This window comes from Panicum virgatum, chromosome 1K (assembly GCF_016808335.1).
Source record: "Panicum virgatum strain AP13 chromosome 1K, P.virgatum_v5, whole genome shotgun sequence".
Lineage (NCBI taxonomy): Eukaryota > Viridiplantae > Streptophyta > Magnoliopsida > Poales > Poaceae > Panicum > Panicum virgatum.
Window position 1 is genome coordinate 35,264,983 of NC_053136.1, and position 21,966 is coordinate 35,286,948.

A 21,966-nucleotide genomic window follows, 5' to 3' on the forward strand; every position below is an offset into this window, starting at 1 on the left:
GGGGAGGAGGAAGGCCGCCAACGAAATTTCTTTAAAATGTCTAAATTAGTTCAAGTTCGGATACTTCCTAAACTAATTTTGAAAAAATGTATTTTCAGATTAAGCATGATATATTTTTATATTAAAAATCCACTTGTTTATTGAGAAAATAAAAACAAATCATATTAAGCGATTAAAAATGAGCAATTTTTTAATAAAATAAGATTCTTTTTAGGTGACTAAAAATGAAATTTCTTGTTTTAGAATGATCTGTTGTAAGCATAGTTGCCAAAATCATAGATTCTAGAGTGATTCAGGGGCCTTTGTCTCTCAATCTGGTAGTGGTTTGGGATCAAACCAGTTTTTGTGGTTTGGTTTTTGCATTTGGGCAAATATGGTTTGGTGGTAACCGGGCTGGGATTGCCAGTGGGCCGGTTCGGTTCGGACTGATAATTTAGATGGATCCATTTGGTCTGGATCGTAGATCCCCATCATCTCGTCCCTGTCCATCTTATTCTCTCGTCAGCGGCGGGCTCGACGCTCGGCGTTGGGACCAGGGAGCTCGCCGTCGTCGTATTCTCGTCCGTCTATCCATGGATCCACTAGGTACTCCTCTTCTCCCATGGATCGATAGGAATACTGGTAGCCCTATGGATCTTCGAAGCTTGCTGAGTATGGATGCCGCAGAGTAGGTATGCAGGTGTTCATTCACCTGTGAGGCTGTTGCGCCGCGAACAGTGGGTGTTGCCTTGGAGGCCCGTCTATGACCCGGGCGAGCTGGGCGACGGCACAGCCCCCCCCCCCCCCCCAACGGAGGGGCCCCCCAGTAGTTAGTGTTGTTGTTATTGTATTATTGTATATAGAATTTTGTTAACCTTTCTTATTACTGTTGCATCTTCGGAAAGGTGTTTTTCTAAACTCAAGTTATTGAAATCCTATTTGCATTCTACCATGACGCAAGAAAGACTCAATGGGTTGAAGATAATAGTAATTGAAAATGATATCCTGGAGATCAACTACGAAGATATGATTGAAGATTTCATTTTTAAGAATACGAGAAGAATGTTGCTCTTTAGTAGAACATGAGATTAGTCGTATTTTTATATTTTCACCATTCTCATTTGATATATTTCAAAATAGTGTTTGAAATATATATTAATTATATTCAATATATTATTCTTATATATTTTAAGGCACCACTTTACATTTCATCCTAGGGCTTCGAATTTCTGGAGACGGCCCTGGCTTGGACCAGGCGTTGCTGTCCTGATCGGCCAGCGGGACAATCCTGTCTTACTTGTAGTCCGGATGTGCAGCCTAGGCTAGCAGTAGCCTGAAGAAAGCTAGAACGTTCTTGTTAGCTTGTAGTGTTCTTGTTCTTGTTAGCGTCCAGTTTGTGTTCTTGTTAGCTTGATTAGAAGATGAAGATGAAGAAACATGCATACCAGGATACCCCTGTTCCTTCATACTTAGATAGATACTCCTACTTTTTAGCTAAGATGCGTATTACTATCTTGGTCCTGGTCTAATTTTCAACTTTATTTCACTTGGTTGCAGAAGTACAACATCTCCTTTACCGTAAGCTGCATGCTGCATCTCTGTTGGTACTGTTTCGCTTATGAGTTATTTCATTCTTGCATATTTCTGAGTATTTCTCTAAGAGTAGTTTTGATATAGTTGTGCACAATTTTCATTTTGGTAAAAATCATATTTTATTATTAAGTAGGTAAACATGTCATCCACCGCATCGGGTGGTTCAACAAGTCATGATTCAATAGAGTTACTCACATCCGAAATGCCACATCCACATCGTCCAAGGTCCAATGTTTGGGAACCCTATGAGCAAAATCTAGTTGATGTGGATGGTGATCTAAAGGCTGTTTGCAAGTACTGTAGAATACACTTGAATGCCAAGACCGGAACAAGTAGTCTAAGAGGTCATATTGCTAACGCTTGCCCAGCAATTGGTACTCCTATCAGACAAAAATTCAAAGCTACCCTCAATAAGCAATCCTCAGCAGAACCTTTTGTATTTGACCCACAAATTTGTCATCAAGAGATGATCAAGTATATCATTCATGCTGAAATTCCTTTTCTCAAGTTTGAAGACCCTTACCTCCATTCATGGCTCAAGACCTTGCATCCAACTTTTAAAGTTAGGGGTCGTCAAACAATCTGTAATGATTGTTTGAAGAAATATGTAAAGATGAAAAGAGAGCTTCAAGTTGAACTCCAGAATTTGGATTCTCATGTTTGCATGACATCAGATATTTGGACATCGTCACAGAACTTAGAATACATGGCGGTGACTGCTCACTACATTGATGCAGAGTTTAGGATAATAAAGAAAAAACATATGGTTCAAACAACTAGAGTATCCTCACTCAGACTATGCAATTGAAGAGGAGTTGATGAGATGTCTAGCTAACTGGGAAATAAGAGAAAAGATCTTTACCTTGATAGTAGACAATACTAGCAACAACACTTCTGCATGTGAGTTGATAGTAGCAGATTGCAAGCATGATCTAATGCTTGGCGGAGAACATCTACATGCTAGATGTTGTGCTCACATACTTAACCTCTTAGTTCAAGATGGGATGAGGATAATTCATTCAGCAATCTAAAAAATCTGTGAGCTACTAAAGCACATTGATTCTTCACCATCAAGGCTGCAAGTGTTCAACACAATTGCAAATGGAAAAGGTCTTGCCTCAAAATCTGGTATTTATCTTGACATCTCAATCAGATGAAACTCGACATACAAAATGATTAGAGAAGCATTGTTATACAAGGCTGCTCTGAATACCTATGCTACTATATTTATTATGGAAGTTGGTCCTAGTGAAGAGGAGTGGATAAAAGCAGAAGCAATTTCCGAGTTCCTCAAAGACTTTGAAGAACTTACACTTGCTGTTTCAGCCCACAGGAACCAACAGCGCATAATTTTTTGCCCTTGGTTCTTTACATTCTATATGCACTGAAGGAGGACGCAGCCTTGAAAACAACTAACTTGCTTCAAGAGTTGGCAGCAGCTATGTGTTCTAAGTTTGAGAAGTATTGGGACCTAGATGATGGTAACCCTCAAAGTGAAGATATCCCTCATTGAAAGAACAAAGAAATTGCATTTAATCTTGCACTAGTCATTGCCATCGTATTAGATCCAAGAAGAAAAACACTCTATTTGGATTTCTTTTTTCAGAAGGTGTGCAAAAATGCAGATCAGATTGGTATGCGTGTGGGACTCTGTCATGGTGTGGATGAGAAGGTACTGCACATTGTATGAGCAACAACATTCAAGGGTAACCAGCACAAATATGAGGATACATGCTTTGTGGGATCACCGGTTCTCGAGAAAAGGAAGCTTGAAGCTGAGTTTGCTCAGTATAAATCACAAGCGAGGGTTGCACGGTCACCAAAATCCGATATGGATGTCTACTTAGAAGAAGAGTCTGGGAATGATGTAAAAGGTTTCGATGTGCTAGCATGGTGAAAAAATAATTTAGAATTTTCCTGTACTATCAGCTATGGCTAGAGATTTTCTTGCTATTCCCCTTAGTACTGTGTCATCTGAATCCACCTTCAGTTGTGGGGGAAGGATTCTTGGAGACCATAGAAGCTCACCGACTCCAGAAATGCTTGAGACTCTTGCACAAAAGATTGGCTATTTAAGACTAAAGATCCTGAATTTTGTTCAGAAAGTAAAGGTATGGTATCTCTGTTCAGTTTTGCTAAACTCATTTTGCTGCTAAGTAATTTATAGCCTTTATTTTTGTGATAATTTAATTTTTTATAGAGATTTTAGTGGAAGGACGACTGACGGATGATATGTTGGAGTAGCAAGGCTGCTGTTGTTTGCTGTGAACCACTTGTCTTGTGAACTTGTCGATTTATTTTAGTGTCATGTGAACTTCATATGTACTTAATAGAACTAGTCTTGCATTTGTTAGTTTATTTAAGTGTCGTGTGAACCACTGCATGGTTTGAGAATTTTATGTTGTTTGCTGCTGTATCGACACATAAACTTATCTGAGTTATGACTGGTATAAGCATGGAACCATTGAATTGTATATCTTCTAATAATTTGGTTGCTGTACGAAAAACAGGGATGGAAGTTTGAAACCATGGGTTGGATAGGTGAAAGCGTGGGTTGAAAAGGTGGGCTGGTCTAGTTTGGTTGAAATGGTGCATGCGGTTTGGTTTAATTTGGTTTTGAAAGATAGTAGGCTGGGTTGGGTTGGAGTGCTAATATATATATTATTTCAAATGGTGTGTTCCGGTTATGGTGTGGTTGCCCGACCATTTGCAGATTGATTTGTCTCAGAGATTTTTCTCTAAAAGAATATATGAACCAGTTCGTTCAAAACATCTTATGGAAAAAATATTCCCCTAATGATTTTTTTAGAACTTCTCTCTAGATTTTTCTAAAAAATCTCTAAGATTTTTTTTTAAAAAAATCCTCAATAGTTTTCTCTAAATAGTGGAGATGTAGGTGCCATAAGCAAGTATTTTATTTTCCTTCCATCAAGCAACAGTGTCATTTATTTTTCTTCCAAAAATAATACACATCTTTTCCTTCCATAAAACAATAGTGGCATATGGAATATGGGCAATACACAGGGCGTAGAATGGCATATGGAATGCGGGAAGGTTGTTTAGAAGCTCAGATGAGGAGACCAGCCAACATGGCATATAGAATGTGCAAATATTATTTGAAATTTTTTTCGATCACCAATCACGTGAGGAGGCATATGGAATGAACCAATATTTTTTGAAAGCCTCTGATCTCAATGAGGTGACGAGACCAAGCCGGCGCGAAATATGAAAAGTGCAAACATTTTTTAAAGGCTTATATTTAATATTTGTTGATCAGTTCATTTATCATGGTGATATAATAAATAATTTAATTTACAAATATATCTCTACAAATATTTACTCAAATAAGAACAAACTTATTTGATTTACAAATAAGTTAATAAATTAAGACAAAGCCATTGAGATAATAAAGCAACAACAAATGATATGTATAAATATTTTTTTTCGAGATTTCTTCCATATTCTTTCAAACTAATAAAACAGTAGCTATAGCAATTGTTGGTGTTTCTTATGCTCGATAGAATATGGATTCCGTGAGCGCACAGAATCACTGCTGTAGCATTTCACCTTGGAGTATTCCAGGGTATCGTAATTTTCCTCAGGGAAGTACTATGGATAAAGAGTATCGAAGAATCGAATGACAAACACTACTACAAAGCATAGACATTGGAACATACTTTTGTAACACATACATCAATATGTTACAGTGAAGTTTCAGAGTAACACAAAATAAGTGTTACAGGAAAAGCAAGTAACACATAGCGTATGGTTTGTAAAGTTGTGTTACAAATAGAGATTATAGCAACACAAAAAGATAGTATGTTGTAACACATAATTGAAAAGGTGTAAAATGCGTCATAGACATATTTCTTGTATTGTAACACAAAATAGTGATACATCTCTAGCGTTACAAGGAAACATGCATATCTTACCTCGGGCTTTCTAGCTAATATCACAGGGTAACATATATGGAAATAAATATTTATTAATAATAAAGAGTAGTTACTATGATTACAAGAACCTTAATCAATGTGACATCTCATATATTGACTGCTATCCAAATATTGACACTATTACGAGTTGGCACCATTGTCAAACAAAAAATAGTAAAAGTTGGTAAAACAAAAATAGAATAAATGTAATGTTACTTCTAGGATTTGAACCTAAAACCTCCCTTCTCACATGATCCAATTTTACCATCCCACCTATATATTGATTCTCAAATATGGAGTTTTATTTATTTTGACTTGGGAAAAGTCTGATTTACACCCTTTGTCCTAAAAATTCAATTCCTTCAACTACAAAACTGGATAACAAAGACCATCAAAATGTCGGAACCAGGCAAATTTAGCCCTTGGATGGTTTTGAAGGTGGTTTTGTATTTTTAAAAGAAATTAAAAAAAATTAAATAAAAAATATGAAATTAATACCAAAATTTTTCACCAGCATGGATGAATAGTGATTTAAACAGCATAGTAAAATAGACACTTAACTATATATATGATGAGTTATGAGAGTTAAATCTATCACTGATATATTAGTGTGTTTACTATTAAAACTGGGAAAGGTTTAACAATTTTTTGTATTTTAAAAATAGATCATTATTTAAATTATTGTTTCTAAAGGATTATCTAAATTTGACACTAACAATTACGATCGAAGATGTTCTGATAATCGATCGGCCCTGAAAGTAATTACTTTTGTTCAATAGCTCGAAGAGAAACATCTTAATATTATCAGCACATATCATTTTTTAATTGAGTAAATACAACTATAACAGTATAACACTAATACAATATGATGGAAACTATAAAAGAAGTTTGTAAAATCTCTACTACTATTCTTCTATAATGCGTCAGCCATCAAAACTAATCTACTCTACCCCGGGGCCGCTAGTTGGCGACCGCGCGCCGCGACAAGGAAGCAGCGAACGAGCGCTGCAACTACCAATCAACGAATGCGCAGCATCGGTAGTAGTAGCGAATAAGCATTTAACTTGCTCCAATGGTACACCCTGTCATCGTTGGTTCTGTGATCTACTCTGCTTTCTATTTTCTTTTCGGGACAGCGGGTGTGTGGGTGAGTGAATGGGCAGGGCGTTTCACATACATATGAATGTAGAACTAAAAGAAGAAGAAGAAGATTGAGAAAATAAAAACAAAAAAGTCACAATATTTAATTAAAAATGTGGAACAATTATCTAGGATTTCATGCTCAGGCGTACAGGAGGGATAATTTTTTTTTTTAAAAAAAAGAAAAATTGATTGGTTGTTGTTCTCCAATGTACATATGCATTCACAAAGTGGTTTTGCATCTTCCTGTGTGAGAGAAAAACATAAAATTCTATTTAAGATATTTTTGTACATAAAAAATAAAAATAAAAAGTAGAAAAAGAAAGTGGAACCTGGTTTATAGTTCTAAAAACTTTGAAGTCTGAAGCTATAAACTTTATATTGCAGTAATAGTTTCATATTAGTTTTAAAAAATTTGAACCTGAAGCTATGCATTTTTTACTATCACATTAATATATTTTATTAGCTTCCCAAAAAACTTTGAAATATGAACCTATGAACTTTTGTAGTACCACAGTAATAAATTTTACAGCTCCAAAAAGGAAACTTTGAAAAACAAAACCATGAACTTTGTAGTACCACAATAATAAAGTTTTGCAGCTACAGAAACTTTGAAATCCAAAACTATGAACTTTGTACTAGCACAATAATAGACTTTCTAGTCCCAAAAAACTTGGAAAACTGAAACATTGAACTTGTACTAGCACACTAGTAAACTTTTATAGCCTCCCCCCACCCACACACACAGAAAGAAAACTTTGAAATCTAAAACTATGAGTTTTGTACTAGCACATAATTATGATTTGGAGATCCAAAAACTTTGAAATCTAAAACTGTGAACTTTGTACTAGCACACTAATAAACTTTATAGTCCCAGACTTTAAAATATGAAACTATGATCTTTAAACAAGTAAATATATTTTGAGTATTCATGAGCCATGAAAGAAATAAAGATGGGTAAGGAAAAGTGTACTCACTGATCTTTGTGTACTAATCTTTGAACCATGAACCAAGATCTTTCTATACTAGCACATAATAAGTTTGATGCTTGAGTTAGTACCACAAAAATGTTGAGGTATACATATCACCAGTACAAGAATACACCCCCCAACGGTTATTGTAAAACATATATTCAGAGCATTTGGACTTAGTACACAAAAAAGAAAATAACATGAGCAGAAAAGCATGGGTTATTGGGGAAAAAATTGAAATATGTGTGCATGCAGTAGCTCAACAGGGGCATCCCAAAACTTATTTTAAAAAACTAAAAAAAGAGTCAAGAATAAAGAAAAAGATCACTTCGAGCATTTTGAACTACTAGTAGCCTGCCGCCCATTGACTCATTGACATGCTTTATGCAGTAAATTCAAAAACTTTATACTATTGGATATGAAACTTTATACAAACATATTATAAACTTTATACTAAAAACTTTACAAGCTCATGTTAGAAACTTTTAAGTAAAAATTTATCTGTGGGTAAATCTGAAACTTCATATAAATAAATATGCACAGTCCAAAACTTTTAAGTAAATACCTATAAATCTTTGAGACTGGGTATGAAAAACTTTCAAATTATAATTTAAAACTTTTGACAAAGTTCAGCTTTCAACATCATTTTGAAAAACTTTGCAATCAAATTTTGGTAACTTTGCACTTTGAATTCAGGAACTTTGAAGAAAACTCGTCTAAATAAGTAAAAAGATACGGATGATCAAAACTTTGAATCTAAAAAAATGGTACAAGCCGTAAATTTGAATATAGAAACTTTCTACTAGTATATTTAAAAAATTGTACTCCTGGAGCCAAAACTTTGCACTCGATATTCAGGTACTTACTGCTTGCATATTTGAAGAAACATTAAAAGTACATATTCAAAAACTTCATATCGATACTTTGAATGCTTATGAACCACATGTATTGAACTTTACATAAGTTGGTCAAATAATTTTAGATACATTATTTAAAAAATGTATGCATCCTTAACTTTCAAGTTGTATACATAGTAGTCTGTAAAAAAGGCATGTGAAAAAAATTTAAGTGCACATATTAAAAATTTTAAGTGCACATTTTAAAAAAGCCTTGAAATGCACTACTCAAAACTTTATAGAATCTCTAATATTTGGATGAACATAATTTAAAAACTTCACATTAGTATTTTCTAAAACTTATGAACCAAGTACACAAAACTTTACATTTGTAGTTCAAACAACTTGAAAATGGAAACAAACCTTTTTAATAGATACGGAAAAACTTTCCAAAATAGTTTAGAAAAATTTGGAGACATATCAGGAAACTTTATATATCGCAACTTTAAAGATATACATTTATAAGCTTTGTACACCACTAACTTTAAAATCACATATCAGAAACTTTCTACATAGTTCAGTAAAACTTACTAACGGTATACTTAAAATTTTTAAATACATATAATTTTTTACTAGCAAGTTATCTATTGGAAAATTGATGAGATTATTACATCTATAATTCCCTGGGAGTTTGTTGTGGCATGAAAAAATTGGGGTACTTAATTACATGGTAAAAATAGCTACCTGACTAATGCTTGAATGAAGTGGGCAGTAGGACAAAAACTTCCAAAGTGAAGTTGTATAAAACTGATGGCTGAAGTACTAGAAAGAAGGCATGCAAAGCAAAAAAAAAAAAAAGATACCTAAGTAGCAAAAGTGGTTGCCTGACCAATGCTTGCAAGAAGTGACCAGTAACACATAAATTTCTAAACTTAAGTTATATGAATTGATGGCAGAAGTATCAGGAAGAAGGCATGCAAATCAATGGTCCTAAATATAGCATTGTCGAATATAAAAGAATAACACAGTAGGGGTTACTGGTTCCTAGAAAATCTAGTCTAGAAACACAATACGCACAACCTCCAATCCGTTAGTTCTTTATAAGACAACTGTTCTTAGTTCATCATGCTATCATATTTTTATTCCATAGTCCAATTAATCAGACAAATGAACTGATACTTCGGCTACAAAAGCACATTCGGCAGATGCGAGCCAAATTAGTCAAATGAAAGACAAAAACAAACGAAAATCCCAACAAAAATGCAAATCTCAAAAGCACAAAATGATGTTTAGTCTTGCCTCAATCTTTTCTCATCGTCTCCGCCCAGGACTCACTATCTGATTAATAAAACTTTATAGTTCCAAAAACTTTCAAACTTGAAACTATAAACTTTGTACTACCGCATTAGCAAACTTTTAGTTCCAAAAAACTTTCAAATATCAAACTATAAACTTTGTAGAATATTTAACTAGAACATTTGAACACTTTATCCTCCGTATGTCCAAAACTTTATAAGTGTATATCCAAAACTTTGAGTGTGACACCCCTCGCTCCCGGCGCGCCTCCCCTCGGTGAGGACGAATCGCCGGGCGACGAGATCGACACGTGAACCCTCCCTCGCTCCCGGTGCGCCTCCCCCTCGGCGAGAACGACAACGAATCGCCGGCGAACAAATCGACGCGCCCTCTCACTCCCGGCGCCCCTCCCCTCGGCAATAACGAATCGCCGGGCGACCTCAATCTCGTCGTGACTCCTGCTCGATGAGCGAGGTAGGTAGGAGACCAGTGGGGTAAGGGGCGCACTTACTCACTGAGTTGCCGGTGGGATCGGATCAGGGGAGACTGCGACTAGAGGCGGGAGTGGCTGCCGAGGATGCGGCATCGAGAAGAGAGACACAGAGGAGCGTCGCGCTCGCGCCCGCTTGCTTCGCGATGGGGGGCTGAGCGCAGCGGCGGGAGGAGGCGGGCGTGGGGATGCTTTTTGGTGCTGGTGCCTCGAGGAGGCACTCCCCCAGGATGAACGCGCGAGCATCCCCTCCTCTTTCTCGGCGCAGCTCCCGCACGGTGAGGAAGAAAATCGCCGGCCGACGAGGACCCCGACGTGGCGGCGAGATTGAGGCGGGCGTAGCTGATTTGGGGCGAGCGGTGAAAAAATATCGGGAAACTGAAGGGACAGTAGGGGTTGAAGGAATTGGAATCGTTATTGATAACCAACCACAAGTGGGGGAGTAAAAACGGTACAGGATTCAAAAATCAAAAGAAGGCGCGGACAGCAACGTGACACGGATACCAAAAAAGAGAAGTGGGATAGGGAATGTGGACTAATATGGGGTGTTCGCTGCCATGCGTCTTGGCGAATGAGCGTCAACTAAGAAATTCGTACTCTACCCACGTCAAATCCATCACCCCCACTCGCCACTCGCGGAAACAAAACCATTGCCGAAACCGCTGCCTCCAGTCCGCCCTCGCCATCCCTGACGCCTCCTCGTTCGACCTCGCCGTCCTCCGGCAGGGGATCATCACGCCGTGCCGCCTCCCAGTCAGCCATTGCCGTCTCCGCGGCATCTGCAAAGGGAGTTTATATCGCGAATCGCGACACTTCCACCTCCTCTTGCCGCCTCTCACCGCTGCTCCTTCCTGCGCTCGACGATGTCGCCGCCCAGCACTCCTGCCGTCCATCGCTGCAACATGATCCTCGACAAGGTCACAGGTTTCTGCAGTCGCGGGCCAAGACCAGGGGAACCGGACCAACAAATACGTACGTGAGATCCCCTCTCATCTCACAACTATTTTTTATTGCACGTTACCTTGTTTTAGTACCAACTATTCAGAGTGCGGGAGTGCTCTTATGATCAATTGTTCTGTGTTTTCAATTGGGACATGCTGATCACGGAAAGCCCCTCGAGAGGGCACACACATACAGAACAAATTAACTGGCACAGCTGAAACATAATTAGATTACAAAAATTATTAATTCAGTATGCAGGAAAGAATTATCAATTGCTGGGGGAATTACTCTCTTTTTTCGAATTGAATTCTTAGTGCCAATAAAATTAACAAATAAAACTGGTAACCAGATAGACAGTGATAATGATGTTAATGGTGACTAAACTACTGGCAGCTCGGGAATGATATATAAACTCTAAAATCTTTTTTGGGGAACTGCATAGAAAATAATCATGGTAGTTTCATAAGCAAGTAGTGCATTAAAAAAAGAAAGGTGTTTCCTTCATGTTTTCAATTTATGTAGTCTCCCCTCGCTTTAATATTGTTTGAAAACATCAGAGTTCAATCCGCTGCACCAAATCAGACTCATGCATTCCGTGAATAGCGGGATGAGAATTAATAAATCTCTTTATCGTAAGATTATTGTTTTTTTTAATTTCTACATAGAATTAAAATACAACCATAACTCATACTACTTTCCTTTCTTTTATTTACTTGACCAAAGAAATATGCCAGTCCCAATAGAGTGGCGCCGGTGATCTAATTTTGTCAAATAAAAAGGTTATCAGCTCGTTGCTTGTGTTTTAAGAATAATGATTACCATGCTAGTTATATGGGCTTAGTGTCTATAATTTACTTGGGTTTCTATTGGAACTAGTGTCGATTATTATGCTAGTTATAGGGAACTATAAAACCAGGAAGCAGAAGGATCACCCCCAAGATGCTCCTTCTTAGCTAATGATTACAGATGAACTTAGATACTACTTAGCTAAATCATTGAATAAGATATACTAGTCATCATATATTTAATTTATTTAAGATTAATGTTGCACAATTCTACCACCTTATAAGTGTAATTACATTTCTATTTTTATTGTGGTGTATTTTACCTTATATTATTTCCTATCTCATTTATAAGGCTGCTGCCATATTGAGGTCTAGTCCAAAATCTACAGTTGTTGGGGTCATCTAAATAAAGCAATTTCTAGAAAGTGTATACCAATCATCCTATTGCAAAAGACCAACTATCGGTAAGGCCCATGATCGGGGACAACATCATTGGTGATGTCCATGCCAAAGGAGTACCAATTGCTTGGCCTTCGAATTACGTTTGTTACAACAATATTTATATTTTTTGTGTAGCATATATGGATAGTATAATATTTAATGTTACAACTTTCTTTGTCTATGCAGGTTTGAATTACCAATGACTGAATTCTTATATTGATGCGTACACAAATGGATACAGAAGCATTGATGTTCAAGAATACTAGATATTTATATTTACATTTTGCTTTCCAGTAGTGTGGACTTGTACCGTTCACTACTATATACATTCTCTCTAGAATAATATCGTTATGTATGTATATATACCATCACGTGATGTGAAAAAGTGCAACAATTGAAACTTTGGTGCAATCAATGTATGGTTCTATGGTTTTTGAATTATTTGGTTGGTGCAATATGTTATGTTTACCTTGAAATTCCATGTCAACATTCTATGCCACATGAAAATGTGAAACAAATATTTATTTTAAACTTTGAATGTGTTACAAAAGGTAAGATATGTGTTACAGACAAAATGTTCCTTTGTTCCAAATTATATGCCCTACCACACGGTGGAAGTGTTACTAGAGCTAAAAAATGTGTTACGTACACAATTACTGTAACACTTGATAAATGATCCGGTAGGTAAGTAATTGTGTTACAAAATAGTAACATTTTTTTATGTAAAAGAACATATATGTTGTGTTCTAATAGATTAGACTATAGTAACAGTGGAAATAGTAATGCTAATAGGATGTGTTACTAGGAGACGCAGTAATACTTTTATTAACCCATAGTAACACAAATTGGTGTTACTACATCCATGTTCTGTAGTAGTGAAACTTTACTAGAGATATCAACCGACTAACTTAGTGGGGGTAAGCCTGATATGATGGATAAGATAATGGCCACAATGACCGTCTGACATAGGAGACTCTAATCCTTAGAGATGTAAGCAGCTGGAAGGACAATGAGCGAGAAAGACTCCTAAAATACTTCTAAACTATCGAGCTAGTCTCTCTAGACTAAACCTTACTTCTAACTAGTTATCGGAAATGTATAGCTTACTTCGGCGGCCTCAGGGAAGGACTCAGACTGGGGTGAGAAGGGAGTCCAACGGCAGTCGGCACTACTGCTATGAAAACACCCGAACGTGGTGGACTACAAGGGACGGACAGGACTGTCACCACCTGCCGCCTACCACAATGGTACCGTGGGGTGGAACACACTTTCTAGCTAACACTAAGCTCGGACACCACATCCGTACTCGGTGTTATGATTTCTCTTATTCCAAACAAGAGAAATTCCCTTCAACCTAGGGACCTAACTTGAGTTCCCTAGTCCGGGCGAGAAAACCCGTAAGGTAAGATCCCGATAAACAAGAAAAATACAAAGCCTAAGCTAGAGGAATTACTTCCGCACTCAAGCAAGATAACTTGAGAAGATAAATAAATGCGGAAAGCAAAGCTGACTCGAAAAGATAAAGAAGATAACTATATTGATAAATGTCAAAGGAAAAGATACAAGAGCTTATACCCGACTTCCGATGACAACTCCGGAATCCCGAGACAAGCTCGACTCGACTCTAACTCCCAGACTACCTAACCTACTCTAGAAAGTAAAAGTGAGAGAAGAGAGGACTCTTTGGTGTGTGTCTCACAAGTGAGGGGTGGAGGTCTATTTATGCTAGCTAGAGGTCGGTATTTGGCCGAGGCGTCGGGTGTACGCATGAGGGTCGGTTGACGTAGCTTCCATGCGAAGATGAGCTCAAGACGCTGCAAAATGGGGCCGACTGGCCTGTCCTAGGCTGGTCGGCCTGGGATTTCCTCCATTTGGCGCCGACCTTCTCGTGGACGCTCCTGATCTCCTCCTGGTGTTGGTGTAGTTTGTGTTGGTTCAAAGCTGAAAATTGTAGGCCGGCCGGCCTCTCCTAGGCCGGCCGGCCTGGAGTTGGCACATCTCGGCCCTCCGTTTCACCGACATCTTGATCAAAAGGTGCATGAAGTCCATAGTGGTGCTCCGGTCCAAAAGATCTCGGCAAGAGCTGAAAATGGGTTCTTTAATCCATGTGCTAGGCCTTTCGGTCATAACTTTTGTATTTGCTTCTATATCCAGTGCATAGGGGTTCATTGGAGGGTCCCTAATAATCTTGTAGCAAGGCAATATGTGTTTGGCAAAGGTGTCGGGCCGGCCGGCCTCTGGCCGGCCTGCAACCTTTGCAGAACACGAGTTCAGAACTTATAATTTTCATAACTTTTGCGTCCGAACTTTGAATTGGGTGATCCAAGTGTCCAATTCGATCATCTCGACGAGCTCTTCAACATGGAAATGTCAAATTTGTCATTTGTCAATGTTTATAATGGCATCATCTTATATTCATGTTTCACCATCCTTGTAGATGCTCCATTTAGTGTTGTTTCTTGCATATTCTGAGCATAATCTTGCAAAACATCTCAAACCACCAACACTTGTGGAATTTGTTAGAAATAGGTAAAATGTATGGAACATGGTGCAAAACTCAATTTATTCCCGAGAAGTTGACGGTCAAAATGGAAAATAATGGCCGTCAACAGCAATATCACTCCAAATACCATAGAAAGATAAGGAAAAGTTCAGATTTCCTTCTTCACAGCTTACATGAACATGACGGAATTATTCACATATGGAATCATCATCTTGTTCATCATCGTGGTAAGAAAGAAGAAAAAGAAGGGGAAGTAAAAATTATTCATCTAGTGAGAGAACACCACTGAATCAGCAGGACATGGGCAGAGCAGAGAGCATTTCTTTAATTCTTGTCTTGGAAAAAATCCCGTCATTCTCGTGAGCTATAGGCGGAGCAGCATGTCATAGCGGGCACCCATCTGATGATCAGCCTCGGCGGCCGCGTCGCGAGATGGTGGCAGGTTCATATCGAACAGTAGGGGCGCGCGGGAGGCGGCCGCGGCGTCACCCATGGTGTCTTCACAGAGGATGGACGACGACGATCCGCAGTAAAGGCTGCAGTCCTCTTTGTCTTCCTCCTTCATCGGGGCGGCGCTGCGCGCCAGGGAGGAGCCGACGCTGCGGAGAGGCGAAGCTAGCTAGAGCTGAATTGAGAGGGTGCACTGTCCATGGTTCTTCTACTAGCTCTCTGATTTATAAAGGTAAAAATTTGATGATTACCATTTAGTTTTTATTTCGGCATGGGTGCATGAGCACCCAGCGGAGTGTACCTAGCTCCGCCCCTGTCGCTGCACACTAGGACGCTTGGTGTTGACGCTTGCTGCAAACTATTTTCAAGCGTCGATTTGATCAGAAAATCTAGAGAGTTTGTATTTCTTACATGCATTCATATTCAAAAATAATGCGAAATACAAAAATGCATTGGAAAAATATGCAATAGTGAAAAGTGTGCAAAAATAAAGCTACAAGGAAACTCATGATCCAAGGCAAAACATGTCGACCTATCAAAGCACAGAATTCAGGCTCACACGGATCAAAGGGCCCACCAGCAGGTGCACCCGACTTAGGACAAGGTCGACACGCCCACAACTGACACCAGGGCCCATCTACCAGTCGCACAGCCAAAGCTAAGGTTGGTTGGCGCCTAATAACCATGGTCGGCAACCGACCTTCCCCTTTGGTGTGGCGGCTTCTCATGGGTTCTTGAAGTCGGTTCCAAGGTGCAGAGTTGCCATCTTCTGCCGAGTACCCCCACGACTCCCACTTATAAATATGAGGGGGGGTTCTCAAATGGAGGCACACCTCAAGTTGCTCATTCGCTCACTTCTCTCTTGTTTAGTCCATAGGTTGGTTGAGTTTTGGCTGAAGTAGCTAGTCTTTGGGTCCCCAAAGTTGCTCAAGAGTTTCGGTATGAGCTTAGCTCTTACTTCTCTTTGTAGTTCTTGGATTTGTAATAAACATATTTTAAAATTATTTATATTTGCATCACTTATATTCTGCGGTGTCAGACACCTTGCCAGCTGCGCGAGCCACTGCCTAGTAGGAACACCCACCCAGTGATGATGCGGTAAATGCCAACACCTGGTCGTAGAGCTTCCACTACAGCTGCTCCACCACGATGGCACAGTCGCGCGAGGCTCCGACGTGTGCGATGGCCAGATTTTTTGCACCGTGGTGGCGGCGGCCTTGTGCAGCGGTGAGCGCGCGCCCAGCTCCGGCGGCGGCCTCCCAGCCATGGTGAGGGCTAAACTGTGCTCTTCATTCGTCAAATAGATTTATATATATAAGATAGGTATTTAATTTTTCTTCCATCAAACAATAATGTCATTTATTTTTCTTTCAAAAATAATGTGTCCTTTTCTCCTCCCTAAACAATGATGTCAATGCAAAGGATAGTAAAGTGTGTGACAAAGAAAAGTAATATGTGGATATAAGAGGTGGGTAGATGAATGCTTGGTATAAAAAGAATTAGAATTTTAGTGGAAATATTTTCTTTCTATCAATTTCGTAGATCTATACTATTTTGTTAAACCTCTGGACTGATAAGTGGGACTTCCGTGAGGGTATGATGGATCTCATCTCAAAGGTCTTGTTTAGTTCGCAAAATTTTCTCAATGCTACAGTACTTCGAATGTTTGACTACTAATTAGAAGTATTAAATGATAGAACCCATTACACAAGCCCAGGTGAAATTGTGAGATGAATCTTTTAAGTCTAATTGGACCATAATTAGATAATATCGTGCTATAGTAAACAATCTCTAATTAGATTATGTTTAGTTCTTTTAATCTTTGATTGAAAATTGCTACGATAAATTTCGTCTAAAATTTTTCAGCACAAAGTGCCTCGTCCGTTTTCACCGCCGGAAGATTGCTCGGCCTTCGCCGTCACGTGCTTCCAACTGAGATGAGGACCGGCAGCTGCTTCCGACGAGCTGAGCCGCGGTGAGAGCTCGGAAGTGGCGAGGGCTCTCATTCCCCTTTTATCTTCTTGGCCTCGACAAGGGCATATCCGTGGAGCCCGCATGCTCTGTTTGCGGTGGCGGCCAACGACGAGCCAAGCAACAGCGATGGTTTTAATTTTCGCAGCGCAAGGCCTTTCGAGGGAGACGGGAACCACGGTCTGGCCGGAGCCCAACCATGACCATGAGCTCCCCACGGGCCGTGGCGGCGGCGGCAAGGGCACCAGCAGTCGAGGGCACGCAGCGAGACCACTCTTTTTTTATTACTTTTTATCCCTTTTTCTCTTTTGCTATTAATCTGGAAAAGTTGTAATCAAGTTATAAATATAACTTAGATAACTTTGACACTCGTAGGAAAATTTTTCTAACATTTTCTTTTTTACAAGTTTTTCATCTTCTTGCATAAGTTATATCAACAATTTTTGTTTAGTGTTTTATTTGCACAACGTTTTCTCCAATTTTATTTGTTATACCTTTTTTCTTAGAAAAGTTAATTATACAGTTATTTGTATGAAAGTTATGTATATACTTATTATTATTATTTTGTACATAATTTTATTGTATAAATATTTTTATTATAGCGTTCGTGCATAACTTTTTTATTATGTATACGACTTTTGGATAGGTGCGGTGGATCGGTCACGGTGGAGCCACGCGGACGCGGAAAGGAAATGTGCGTTCCGTGGCGGGAGGAGCGGGATGGAGTGTCGGAGGCCAAAAATAGAAGCGGAATGACGCGGAAGCCGGAAATTGAATCTTTTAGGTTGTCAAAAATTGTGTGCCAGTTCTCCCTGACGCGCGCAAACTAGCGGTGCCGGAAATTTAGCTACGAATTGGTTCATGTCTAAAAGTTAGCAATTCAAAATTTGTGACCAAAACAATGACAAGTTACTAGAAACTTCTTAAACCTTATAAAGGAAAAAAAGCATTGGTTGTCATATTTTGGTACTAAACTAAATGAATATCTCAATTTATTACTAACACTTTAGCATGGTTTGATTTTAGTAAGCAAGTTTTAGCTCGACAAAAGTTGACCTCCAACCAATCAGCCTCTTACATTCAAACGAGACCACCGGGGGTTAGAAGCGGCGGCGTCCGCCAAAAGTAACGGCCGCTGAAGCCGTTTACTCACCTCCCTCTCTCTGTTTTACAGCTTGGTTTTACTTTTACCCCCATTGGTCACGATTCAAGCATGGAGCGCACCCAAACTTGCCCGGCACGCCGAACCCTTCAAAAACCCAGCACCGGCCCCGGCCGTACCAACTGCCATGCCATTCCATTCTTCCCCCAGAATCCAACAAAGTCTCGTTTAGTTGTGGGTGTAAAGTTTACATTTAAAATATTAAATATAGATTAATCACAAAATTAATTACAGAACTCGTCTGTAAACTACGAGACAAATTTAATGAGCCTAATTAATCCATCATTAGCACATAGCTACTATAGCAATTTAGTATCTAATCATAGCCTAATTAGGCTCATTAGATCCGGCTCGTAATTTACAAGCAAACTATGCAATTAATTGTTTATTTCATCTAACTTTAATACTCCATGCATATAAGATTTCCGTTGTTTATTTCATCTAACTTTAATACTCTATGCATATAAGATTTCCGTTCGATGTGATAGATTTGGAATTTTGAATTTTGCAACTAAACAAGTCTCATCTCTCTCTCGCGCGCCTCAATGGCGTCGTCTTCCTCGTCCGCGGGGCTGGCGGACCCGCGGCCTTCGTGGACCATCCTGAGCCGCGTTGCCCAGCACGTCGGCGACAACACTACCGGACTTCCAGACTTTGCCGAGTGCCAGTTACACTCGGTAAAGGCCTGTTTACACTCGGCGAAGACTTTGCCGAGTATAACACTCAGCAAAGCCCACTCGGCAAAGCCCCTGATGGCAAAGGGGGATTTGCCGAGTGTCTAATCCCGGGCACTCGGCAAAGAGTTTGCCGAGAGCCGTAGCACTCGGCAAAACCGCCACGTGGGGCGACTGTCGGCAAAGCTCCCGGCAACGATCGCCCCACGTGGCGGTTTTGCCAAGTGCTAGATCATGGCACTCGGCAAAGCCTCATCTGTTTGCCGAGTGCCAGGAGTTTAGCACTCGGCAAAGAAGTTTTTCTGCTGACCCTGTGAAGGCCACTTTGCCGAGTATTTTGGCTTATGCACTCGGCAAAGTGGCTATTTTTTCACTTTTCTCTATTTTTTGATACAAATACAACATAAATATATCTAAATACATGGACATTACAGGCAGTTATTATAACAAATTTTTTTATGATAAATACGACAATAACACCGATACAAATAACACAAGTCCATCACATATATCACAAGTCCGATACATAACACAAGTCCATCACATAGAACGAGTCCGATACGTATAATAAGTCTGATACACAGAATGAGTCCAATACATAGAATATGTCCACTATTAATGTCACAAGTCCACTAGTATTACAAGGCACTCACTGCTCAGGTCCATGGGACCAAGTTGGCCACTGGGCCGCCGGCGAGTTCTGGTCCGGAGGAGGGTCGTTCGATGCGTTCCACGACTGATTCTGTAAATATGAACATATAAATTGAAGAAGCATAATAAAAATATAATAATATCTACAAACAAAGCATACTCACGGGAGTGCCAGAAGGTCATGCAGGAGAGTAAGCCTGAGCTGGTAAGGCGAAGGGAGGAGGCGGCGTCGCATAGTTCATCGACGCGCCAAGTCCTTGCATCCAGGTGACCATGCTGTGCAACATAACTGACTGCTCCTCCCTCGGCTTCCGCTCTTGCTCCAGTTTGGCCTCGATCTCCATTCGGCGCCTCCTCTCCTCCTCAAACTTTGCCTCCATCTCGGCCTACAAGATTTTAACCTCCATGTTACAATACGAAGCAAAGTTTTATTTTAATCATAGAACGACAACTAAATCTAAACTAACCTGTCTCTGGTGCACGCTGGCCACTGAAGTCTCAGGCCGTGGGCATATGGGCGGGGTCGAGTCGGTGGTACTTGCCCTAAGCTGCGAGAGACTGGGCGTACTCGCCGTGTCGACCAAGCTGTTGGCGATCAAGTACCGCTCGTGCTTCTTCCCTTGTCCCGCCCTCATGATGGCTTCTCCGGATAGTGGCACGGTGGCCGGATCCCAAGTCTCCCCGTGGAGCGCCCTTCCCACCTCCGTGTACACATTGATGCGCGCGTGGATGCTTGGGTTTGTGTAGGCCTCCGGTGGAGCCGCCGGGTTGTAGGCCACGTCCGACGTCGTCCTGCCCATGTGAGACATGGCGTACGCCATGAAGTCATTGCAAAACTGGCCTGGATGAGACTCCGACTGCCACGAAATCAACAAGATGATTAGTAAGAATTCAAAATATAGCTTTAGAAAGAATGAAGAAATTAGTGAACTTACCCAAGTTTTCTTGTACTCGCCGAGGCTAAGGCTCCCTTGATGATGTGCCGGACCTGGCATCATCAAGCGGCGCTCCCGGCATAAGGCGTGCTGGCGGGCCCACTCCTCGCTGATCCACTTGTCCACCATTATAGACCAGCATTCGGCCTTGTTTGTGCACCAGTTCGGAGGCACCTAAACGTAATGAAGTGCATGACATATTGTAATATCAAATACAAGATAAATGAGTAGAGATGTTATTTATTTACCATTAAGTACTAGTCTCGCGTGAGGTAGATGTTCCTTGCGGCTGGTTTCTTGACGATCCTCTTCTCGAATTCGGCGCAGTATACAACGACGGCTTGGACACGCGCCTCGTAGTGCATGTCCTTCACCAGCTTGTAGCAAGCCTCGTGAGCCTGCTCGTTCGCCCGGGCCTCATAGCCTTCCTCACACCTGTAGAAATCCTACATATATACCCACATGATAATTGCAATCATCATTCCAAAAATTAAAAAAAGAATGCGATATTTCGACCATTTTAGTGCGAGGATGTCTTACCCACAACTCCCCGACCACCCGCCTCGCTTTGGTGGTGAAGTTCCTTCCTTCGCGATCAGTAGCGTCTGGGCTGGCCATGTAGTGATCCCACATGTATGCCGGCTCCAGGTCCCCCAGCATGCATCACGAGCCCGGAGAAGTGCAGCTGGCACAAAAGACCCAAGATACCATTGGGCTTCCGTTTGTGCTCACCAGGCTGCACAAAAAACCACCCCTGCAAGAGTGTTTAAGGGAAAATTTTAGTTAGTATTGTGATTTTAAACATATGTACTGCATAATAAATAAGTACTAATATACTTACTTAGGCTCTAGTGGCCGAATCATCGGGCATCTCGCTAGAGGTATCGGACGTCACGGGAGTTGCAACGGTCCACGCAACCACACCACCCGCTCACCTCCTGACGCCCCCTCCTCAGCCTCCACCTTGTCCTCCTCCTCGTCCCCCTCCATGTGCTCCTCCTCCTCCTCGCTCCCCTGGTCCTCCACCCTCTGCTCCTCCTCTTCCTCCTCCTCCTCCTCCTCGTCCTCTACGGGAGAAGGGGTCCTCCTCCTCCTCCTCACCTTACCTCCTCCACCACTCCCACTACCTCCTCCTCCACCCTCCCTCTCCCTCTCTCTTTCCCTCCCCCTCCTCCACCACCTTTGTGAACACTACGGCTCCCGAACCCCTCGGGT

The 21,966-nt window shown here is 40.6% G+C and overlaps 1 protein-coding gene and 1 long non-coding RNA gene across 2 annotated transcripts; both read right to left on the bottom strand.

Moving 5' to 3' along the window:
- Window positions 1-19,671: 19,671 nt before the first annotated feature.
- Window positions 19,672-20,885, bottom strand: LOC120656849. The gene is made up of 4 exons (XM_039935043.1): window positions 20,752-20,885; window positions 20,284-20,673; window positions 19,981-20,202; window positions 19,672-19,907 (listed from the first exon to the last, which is right to left on the bottom strand). Exons 1-3 carry the CDS (start codon window positions 20,878-20,880, stop codon window positions 19,996-19,998), a joined length of 726 nt encoding a protein of 241 aa, XP_039790977.1. The 5' UTR covers window positions 20,881-20,885; the 3' UTR covers window positions 19,672-19,907; window positions 19,981-19,995.
- A 130-nt stretch (window positions 20,886-21,015) lies between these two features.
- LOC120656855 lies at window positions 21,016-21,754 on the bottom strand. Its single transcript, XR_005668018.1, has 3 exons — window positions 21,593-21,754; window positions 21,292-21,505; window positions 21,016-21,197 (listed from the first exon to the last, which is right to left on the bottom strand). It is a non-coding gene; the product is annotated as an uncharacterized LOC120656855 (long non-coding RNA).
- Between the last annotated feature and the right edge of the window lie 212 nt (window positions 21,755-21,966).

Excerpts from the sequence above, each read along its gene's own strand:
- LOC120656849 (XM_039935043.1), bottom strand. The coding sequence starts at position 20,880 with ATGGTGGACAAGTGGATCAGCGAGGAGTGGGCCCGCCAGCACGCCTTA. Across the intron at positions 20,674-20,751 it reads GCGAGTACAAGAAAACTTGG|TCGGAGTCTCATCCAGGCCA; the intron begins GTAAGTTCACTA and ends ATTTCGTGGCAG. Across the intron at positions 20,203-20,283 it reads CCAGCGTGCACCAGAGACAG|GCCGAGATGGAGGCAAAGTT; the intron begins GTTAGTTTAGAT and ends AAAATCTTGTAG.